At 45.6% G+C, this 9,014-nt stretch overlaps 1 protein-coding gene across 2 annotated transcripts; it reads left to right on the forward strand.

The window, feature by feature from the left end:
• The first annotated feature begins 558 nt into the window (after window positions 1–558).
• LOC101000780 lies at window positions 559–8,767 on the forward strand. 2 transcript variants are annotated; one of them, XM_009197433.4, is made up of 3 exons: window positions 559–1,605; window positions 2,004–2,233; window positions 6,450–8,767. In XM_009197433.4, the coding sequence occupies exons 1-3, from the start codon at window positions 1,553–1,555 to the stop codon at window positions 6,473–6,475; spliced, it is 309 nt and encodes a 102-aa protein (XP_009195697.1). In that variant the 5' UTR covers window positions 559–1,552; the 3' UTR covers window positions 6,476–8,767. The 2 variants fall into 2 exon arrangements, with proteins under 2 accessions (XP_009195697.1, XP_003893800.2); XM_003893751.5 differs by lacking the exon at window positions 6,450–8,767 and having other exon boundaries at window positions 2,004–4,210.
• The last annotated feature ends 247 nt before the right edge of the window (window positions 8,768–9,014 follow it).

Here is a 9,014-nt window from a genome sequence, read left to right on the forward strand (position 1 = left end):
TAGAAAAGCAGTTGACTTTTGCACATTAATTTTGTATCCTTCAATTATCCTTGTATAATTGCTGTATCCTTCAATTATCCTTGTATAATTGCTTATTAGTAACAGGAGAGATTTTTTTTTTTTTGTCAACTGAGATTTTTCTACATCAACAGTCATGTCAGCTGCAAAGATAGTTTTCTTTTACCTTTTCCTTCACAATACGTATACTTTTAATTTCCTTTTCTTGTCTAATTTCATTAGCTAGGACTTTCAGTACGATGCTGAAAAGGATTGCTGAGTAGAGACATACTTGCCCTACTCCTTATTTTAACAGGAAAGTTTCTAGTTTCTCACCATTAAGCATGGTGTTAACTGTACACTTTTGTAAATGTTCTTTTTCAAGTTGAGAAAGTTCCCTTCTATTCATAGTTTGCTGCTACACAATATGATTTTAATATAAAAAAGCAGTACATAAAGTAGTGTGTACAATTTCATTCCGATTTTTGGGACAACTGTATTTTGCATTGGAAAAAAGCCTGGAAGAGAATACGTTTATAATTGAAAGTCGTCATTTTTGGCTGGATAATGGGTATTTTCTTTTCCACATACTTCTGTCTTTCCTAAAATTGCCCCGATGAAAAATAATATTACGAAAGGTGATTAGGTAGTCTGGAGAGAATGTCTTTTGGCCGTTGGGGGCGGTGGGGTGGTAAGGAAAAACATGAGAAGCTTTTAAAATGGAAATCTATGAAGAGATAACTGATTTCGTAATTGCATCATCAGTGGAAAGTAAGCTCTCTGAGGACCGGGTCTGACTGAGACATCCCCACAGCGTAGTAGATTAATACATTTTGTGTCTCAGCGTTGTCTATGAAACGCCATTTATTCACTAGGCATGCTGAGCGTGGAACCAGGTTTCTTTCTTTCCAAGTAGTTTTGCTAGTTTAGAGAAAGAGAGACAGACACATAAATACAAACAGAGAGAGAGAGAGAAAGTACTGAACCAGGAGCAGCAGGGGTTGAGTCAAAAGAGAGGGGCAGAGGAACGCGTCCCGTGCCCCAAGGCTGCCACGCGGAGCGCGGGCGCGAGGTGCGGGTTCCGGGGCCGAGCGCACGCCCGGAAGGTGGGAGGTGGGCAGCAGCGCCCCCGCCTGGCCCTCCTGTGCGCCCCGACCCGACGCCTCCCCGCCCGACCAGGTGCCTCGAGAGCGCACAGCTGGGAGGGCTCTCCCGGGCTCGGCGAGACTCACGCCCGCGGTGTGCTAGGGCGGCGGCGACGGTGACGGGCGTGGGGCGCGGCGCTGCCTCGGCTGCCGGGTCGTTGCAGCGAGCGCTCGGGCCGGCCTGGAGTCTCCGGGCTGAGCCGCCGCGCCTGCATCGTGCGGCACGCCGCGGAGGCGCTCGGGGACAGACCGCGCGGGCGCGCACAAAGCGGCCCGGGGCGACCCGCGCTGCGCGGACCCTCGGTGGGCAGCGCACCCCAGTCTCCCCTGGCTAGCGGCTGCAGGGAGCTCCGGCCCGCGGCCCCTCCGCCTCAAGTCTGGGAGCTGCCGGCCCCACTCTGTCTTTGCCTATGGGGATCCGAGAGTTTCCCAGCGGCGCACCCAGGGGAAAGAGCATCGCTGTGTGAGTAGAGCCCCGGGCGTGGGTGAGCGAGCCGGCGGGCGGGAGGCCGGAGCCCCGGGGTGGCCCTTCGCAGCTGGGACACTGGGCAGTCTGGGGCTCGGGGAAGGGCGGCGCGCGCGGCGGAGCTGCTTGGGAAGTTTCAGTCATTCTTTCCCTCGCCACTCGCTCCAAACCGCACTGGCCCGAGGCGCCCAGGATAGGGCACTGGGGACAGCTGCCCGGGGAAGTGGGTGAGTGGCGGCGGGAAGGGAGCAGCGCGGGCTCTGCCGCGGCGCTCGCCCCCGGAGGGCGCCGGCCGCGCTCTTGCTCTCGCCCTGAGATCTGCTCCTCACGAATCCCCTCCTCTCTGTCCACGCTCCCCGTGTCCACCCACCTGCCCGTGGCGCCTGCGACCTCAGTGGCATGAGGCGGTCACCGGACGTCAGCCCCCGGAGACTGTCCGACATCAGCCCCCAGCTCCGGCAGCTCAAGTACTTGGTGGTGGACGAGGCGATTAAGGAGGATCTGAAATGGTCGCGCTCCGTGGAAGATCTCACCAGCGGGCCCGTGGGGCTCACGTCCATCGAGGAGCGGATCCTGCGCATCACTGGCTACTATGGCTACCAGCCCTGGGCAGCGAGCTGCAAAAGTAAGACCCCCTCCGGTCATTTTCCTTGTCCGCCGGTCCGTCTCGTTACCATTGTGACAGCAGCCTCGGGGAGCGTATGCAGCGAGGCGTCCAGCCACCCCCTCCCGCCCTGCCTGCTGATACAGACCCAGGTTTGCAACTTTGAGGAAGAGGCCTGGAGACGGAGTTCTCCTGGACCTCTGAGGCTTTCTGATGCGTTCTCTTACACTCCTTCTTCTCCCACACACAGGATCTCTCTGTATCCTTATCACTCCACCTCCAAATGTTGGGGACACTCTTTTGTGGCAGACCGTGGGAAACAAATCAGAAACTCAGAGTATCCCGGACAGTGTAGCTTCCCCGCGGATCAGAAAGTCTCACAGGGTCCTGGGTCAGGTCTCACCAGGCTCAGCTGGAGATACTGATTTAGGTAGCCAGGATTTTAACTCTTCCTTGCATCTCCTAGCCCAGATGATAAAGAACAATTCTTGGGGTCTTCATTTTAGATGCTGTTCACGCCCTTTTCCCCTGGATTTTATCGGTCTTCAGTAAGGAGGTTGTCTAGGGATCTCTCTAGTTAGTGGTGTTGGTCAAGCAAGATGAATGTTTGGTGTCAGGTGGAGAAGCTGACATGGTTTTCTACCAGTGGGTCCCAGCTAATGGCTTTGAGGATGCTATGATCAATTAGACAGACATTATCTTATGTTACCAGGACTAATTCGATGTACATTTCTTTTTCTCACTTTGCAAGAGAGAGGTTGATTATGATGAAGTCCAGATATCTATAAATATAACCATAATTAGGTGGTCTCATCACTGTAGTTTGACATAAAGGATGGCCATTTGCCACCTCAGTCAGTATGAGAAATGGGCCTTGACTTCTTTCATTTGAAATAAAGACTAGATTAATAGCTTGTTGATTTTGAGGTTTTTTCTACCTTTTATTGCTTAAAATTGAAACATTCTTTATTGGTCTTTAGGGGAAAAACGGGCGTTTGTAATTTAATAATATTCATCACTAAAAAAAAATGTCTATCTTTAGATTATTCCTAAAACCTTCGAGTCCAAGGCAAAGGTCAGTGGTATGCTAGCAGTGAGCTGGTTAGTTTTAAATTATTTTCAGGAAGAAACAGGATTTGAATGTTTTGCTTTCATGCAGCTTTTAAAAGACTGCATTTCATTGGGTATAAGCCTTTAAAAAAATTATCTGTATCTCTTCCAATCTCTTGCCTCTGCTGCTGAAATTGTAGCTGATTACAAAAGGAAGACAAGGGGCCAAATTCTCTTTTTGGTTGGAAAACACTGGGCATGGGATAACAAAAATTAAACCCCATCGGAAACCATATTTCTTATGGGCATGGATGGAACACTCAATTTTTATTTCTGCTTTCTAAAATTCTGTTAGAAAATAGCAATTTTCTATTCTTATTTCCATTTTCTGCTTCCTTAATAACAAAAGACAGTGGTATAAAGGACAGCCTTCATAAAGTCATCTCTTTAGTGCTTGAAGTCATAAAAAGGTTTTGTCTTTATAAATCTGTGACTGGCTGCATGTGCTTTGTGGAAGTTATCACCAAGGTTTGTGATCTGGGGACTTGGCAGAGAGCTTACGGCAGTGATGACTGTTCAGTACAAACATATTTTGTAATTAAGAGAAGAGAAGGGCTATGTGGAAATGGAGTCCCTGGCATCACTGGAGGTATTCTTAAATGCCTCTCTCTGAGGCTTCATTGGAAGAGTAAATATTAGCAGGCAAGGCTACAGTGGTCACTGAATATGAATAAAATCAACTCATTCCACTCTCTCTATTCCTGTGAGGATTCTTCTTTATTCCAAGGTATTTCCTTGTTACTATAACGCTTTAGGTGACAACTGACATTTTGGTGAATTGATTAGGTGTTATGTTTAAATTTAGAGAGGGTAATGTTTTATTAATATATTAATGTAGCAAAAGAGGGTTTTTTGTTTGTTTTTTTGTTTGTTTATTTGTTTTGTTTTGTTTTTGAGAGGGAGTCTCACTCTGTCACCCAGGCTGGAGTGTGGAGTGCAGTGCTGCGATTTTGGCTTGCTGCAACCTCCACTTCCTGAGTTCAAGCGATTCTCCTGCCTCAGCCTCCTGAGTAGCTAGGATTACAGGCGTGCGCCACCACATCCAGCCAATTTTTGCATTTTCAGCAGAGATGAGGTTTCACTATGTTGGCGAGGCTGGTCTTAAACTCCTGACCTCAGGTTTTCCACCCACCTTGGCCTCCCAAAGTGCTGGGATTATACGTATGAGCCTCTGCACCCGGCCCAAAACAGGTTTTAAGGCAGAACTTTTGCTGTTTGCCATTTCTACTCAATTAATAATAATAAAGACGCTTATCTATTACCTGTAGGCGTCACCTAGTTGCTTTATTTGTTGGTTGGTAATTGTACTCTACAAATGGGGAGAGATGATGGTTACAAAAAAAAAAAAAAATTCTCATGATCTCCAGAGTGAGTTATGGAAGCTCCAAGCTATTATGTCACCTTTCAGTCATCTTTCAAAGTATTTATCTACGTCCTAACTGAAGGAATTGCCATTGAAAGTTTCTAGACTCTTTGAGAGATGTGAGTCACTTGCCCTTGTAGCAGAATAAATCATTTGATTGACCTAATATTCATTTGTATCCTCTTCATTTTTAGATTTTGTTTGGGTTGTTAAGATAAATGAGGTAATTGTGAACAGTACAGAAATTACCTTTGCTCAATATTCTCAACTCAATCATTTGGGTTCACAAGTTTCACTCTAGACAAGAGAATTTTGTAAAGGATTTTTTTTTTTTTTTTTTTTTTTTTTTTGACAGAGTCTTACTCTGTCACCCAGGCTGGAGTACAATGTCATGATCTCAGCTCACTGCAACTTCTGCCTCCCAGCTTCAAGCAATTCTCCTGCTTCAGCCTCCCAAGTAGCTGGGACTAGCACCACCATGCCTGGCTAATTTTTTGTTATTTTTAGTAAGGATGGGGTTTCACCATGTTGACCAGGCTGGTCTCAAACTCCTGATCTCGTGATCTGCCTGCCTTGGCCTCCCAAAGTGCTGGGATTACAGTTGTGAGCCACCGTGCCTGGCTTAAAATTTATCCAACTTACCCCAATAATAGTTTCTTTTTCTTTTTTTTTTTTTTTAGAAAGAGTTTTGCTCTGTCGCCTAGGCTAGAGTGCAGTGGCACAATCTCGGCTCACTGCAACCTCTGCCTCACAGGTTCAAGCGATTCTCCTACCTCAGCCTCCTGAGTAGCTGGGATTACAGGTCCCCGCCACCATGCCTGGTTAATTTTTGTATTTTTAGTAGACACAGGGCTTCACTGTGTTGGTCAGGCTGGTCTCAAACTCCTGACCTCGTGATCCGCCCGCCTTGGCCTCCCAAAGTACTGAGATTACAGGCGTGAGCCACCGTGCCCAGCCTCGGATTCTTTTTTAAAAATCCCAAAGGCTCCTAGGTCTGAAAGGGATGGCTTTTATGAAACATTCAACTGAGAATTAAACTATAAACAAGGAAGCAGGAAGGGCCCAGTTCCTCTTCACAGTGGCAAAAGTCCTCCAAGCTCCACATTGCATGTTTTTGAACCAAACCACTTGGCAGTATTCCTGGGAATTCTTCAAATTATCATCTGTGAGTGAATCCAGGGCCCAGAAAGCACCTGGGCCACAGGAGGGGCTCAATAAATATTTGTTGAATAGATGGATGGCTGCTGCCTGAAATACTGACCTCTGGGACAGGGAACTTTGAATGTGCCTCTGTAGTGATTTGTATCATTTACTTCTTCATGCTGACTTCCTGTTATGTGGAATTGCTTTACTCTTTCCTGGTTCTTCCATCACAAGTGCTTCCTGAACCACAGACTGGACCAGAATTCTTGGTGATAAGCTTTGGTTTAGCCCAGGGTTTCTCAGTCTCAGCACTATTAACCCGTTGTGCTGTATACGTATTTGTTGTAGGGAGCTGTCCTGTACATTGTAGGATGTTCAGCAGTGTCTCTGACCTCTGCCTATTAGATGTCAGTAGCTTACCACCCTGCCCCCGAAGTTGTAGCAACCACAGTATCCCATGGGGGGCAGCCTTTAGTTAAGACCCACTTGTTTAGGGTAGCCCCCAAATTTGTGCTGCAGTAGAACTCTCTTTTGCTGCCCAGTAATGCTAAACACACAGGCCTACCTTACAAATTCCTGACACTCTCCTTCCTTCACCTTTCTTCCTGGGCCACTTTTTAGGTTTTCAGGATGGCCAGATCAAGTAATCATCACCACTGGCAGTACAAGTGTCTTCTGAAGATTTGGAAGAGCCTGTTCCTTCTGCAGCTGGCATGATTCCACAACCAATCATCATAAATTGACACCCTGTAGGATGTGCTTTAGAATTCAGGAGACTCTGAACAGTTTCTTTTAATAACTTCCTTTTCTTCCCTACTTTTGCCCCAGTAGAAGAGAAATGACTGTTTAAAACATCTTCTGCTTCCTTTTCCTTTCTCATTTCTCTGGGGTGGACACCAATTAGGGAGGAGATGGCTAGAGAAGGGAGGAGGAGAATCAAATACCAGGAAAAATCTGTATAGTGGACAGCCAGCCCCAGGCCTCTGATAGGGTGGGGCAGCCGCTGGCATTTCTACACAGGGATGATTGAAGGAACATATCTTGGAGTTTCCAGATAGAGGCTCTGCTGCAGGATGAAGGAACACCTATGAATACTCCTTTATTTTCATTTATTCCTTTGGCAAACCTTTTCCAGCATTCAGTGTATGTCAGAATAGAGAGAGAAGTGCTGGCAGAGGCACTGTCCAGGTGTGCCTTCATCTAGAAATACAGGTCAACACAAACCTGCATTAGAACACACACATTCTAAGGGTGGGCAGGATGTTTTACTTTCCAAAAGGTTTCCCTAAAGAATGTTTTCAAATAGTGAACTCTTAAATCCTTTTCTGGGAAAAAGAAAAGACCCCAAAACATTTTAGGAATAGCTTTCTTGAAGGGGGTCATGCTTATTGCTTAACATGAGGTGCAATTATCATTTGAGTAGATTTATACACTATGTTGAATATCAACTATTATTCACTACAGGTTCTGGTATGTTGGGATTTAAATGATTTTTTTCAGAATGTGAATGGATTGAGTTTTAAGTCATTTGTAAAATGGAGAGAGGGTCAGTCTTAAAAGACCGACTATCTCTAACCCACTCCACCCGCCATTGGCAATGTGAACCTGGGGCAGGAACATGCAGGTTACTGAATAAATCCCAGCTTATCTGGGTGGAGGTTTTCTAGTTCAAGCTGAAAAAATGTAGGGCACTGAATAACACACCTGGTGACAAGGAAATTGCATGTTTCAGGATTCTCCAGGTTTAAAAGTTGTAAAGGGTTTGTGTGAGTGAGGGGGAAGGGCTCATGGGGAAAGGCTATCTTCCTAGTGTCCCTGTTAGTTCACACTGAACTGTGAGTATATGTTGCTGGCGTAGATACCAGTGCTAAATGGAACAGTGCCTTGTAGTATCATTGAATTCATGGTGAGCAACTTCTGTTTGATCCTCCTAAAATAGTAAAGGTCAGGTCAGCAATTCAAAAATGACCCACTTGTAAGAGATGTATAATTTGGTTGTAAAAGTTTATTCTAGAATGGAGCTTGGCATATGAAATATGAGATGGAAAAGATTTTAAAGGAAAATAATTAGAGGGCTTGAGGGGGTGGTGAGTTGAGCATTAGACCACAGTGTTTTTTATTGGGTCAGATAATTAATTTTATTCCTACATATGCTAACAATTTAGTAAATAGTTTCTGAGTTTTGATGTAATGAAAATGCAGAACTATTATCTTTTAAGGAAATGAGGTGACCCCAGCTCACTCAGACCATTGCCGTGGGGTTATAAACCCTTCACATCTGCCATGGGGTTAGAAATCCTTCACACCTATTCATGTGCCTTTATTTTCATTTATTCATTTAGCAAACTTTTAAAGCATTTACTACGTGCAAGAATACAGAAATAAGTGATGGGAGACACAGTCCTCACCCTAAAAGCTTTCCAACTAGAGCAGGTGAAATCTGAAGTACGCATGTGGTGGTAATGGGGAAATGGCCTTACCTCCAGGGAAGTGAAGTCTTTCGGGCTTTAAGGAGACATGGGCAAGGAGAGTTCTCATCGCTCTTCAGAAGTCCCTCCTGGATCTCATTAAAAAGAGTGTAGTTAAAACACTCCAGCTTTGAGCCTTGGTCCTTTCCTTAAGCAGCTGGAAACATTCAGGTTAGTTGCATTCAAACATAAATTCGCATGCAAATGCACCATTGATGTTTGTTAAGCATTTTACTGTAAGCTGTTTACTGTAAGCTGAGGGGTGTCCACTCAGTTTTTTTTTTTAATGTCTGGAGGAGCAGAGGAAATAGAATTCACATCCCAGCTTCATAGCTATATGACAAGTTCACTGCTATCAGCCTCTAGTTTCACTGGGCACGGTGACTCATGCCTGTAATCCCAAAGCTTTGGGAGGCCAAGGTGGGTGGATCACGAGGTCAGGAGTTCAAGACCAGCCTGGCCAAGATGGTGAAACCCCGTCTCTAATAAAAACACAAAAATTAGATGGGCGTGGTGGTGGGTGCCTGTAATCCCAACTTCTCGGGAGGCTGAGGCAGAGAATTGCTTGAACCCGGGAGGCAGAGGTTGCAGTGAGCCGAGATCGTGCCACTGCACTCCAGCCTGGGAGACAGAGTGAGACTCCATCTAAAAATAAAAAATAAAAATAAAAAAGGAGATAATAGAACTAGTTTCTAGGATTGTCATGAAGATTAAATGA

This window comes from Papio anubis, chromosome 1, assembly GCF_008728515.1.
Source record: "Papio anubis isolate 15944 chromosome 1, Panubis1.0, whole genome shotgun sequence".
NCBI classification, from domain to species: domain Eukaryota; kingdom Metazoa; phylum Chordata; class Mammalia; order Primates; family Cercopithecidae; genus Papio; species Papio anubis.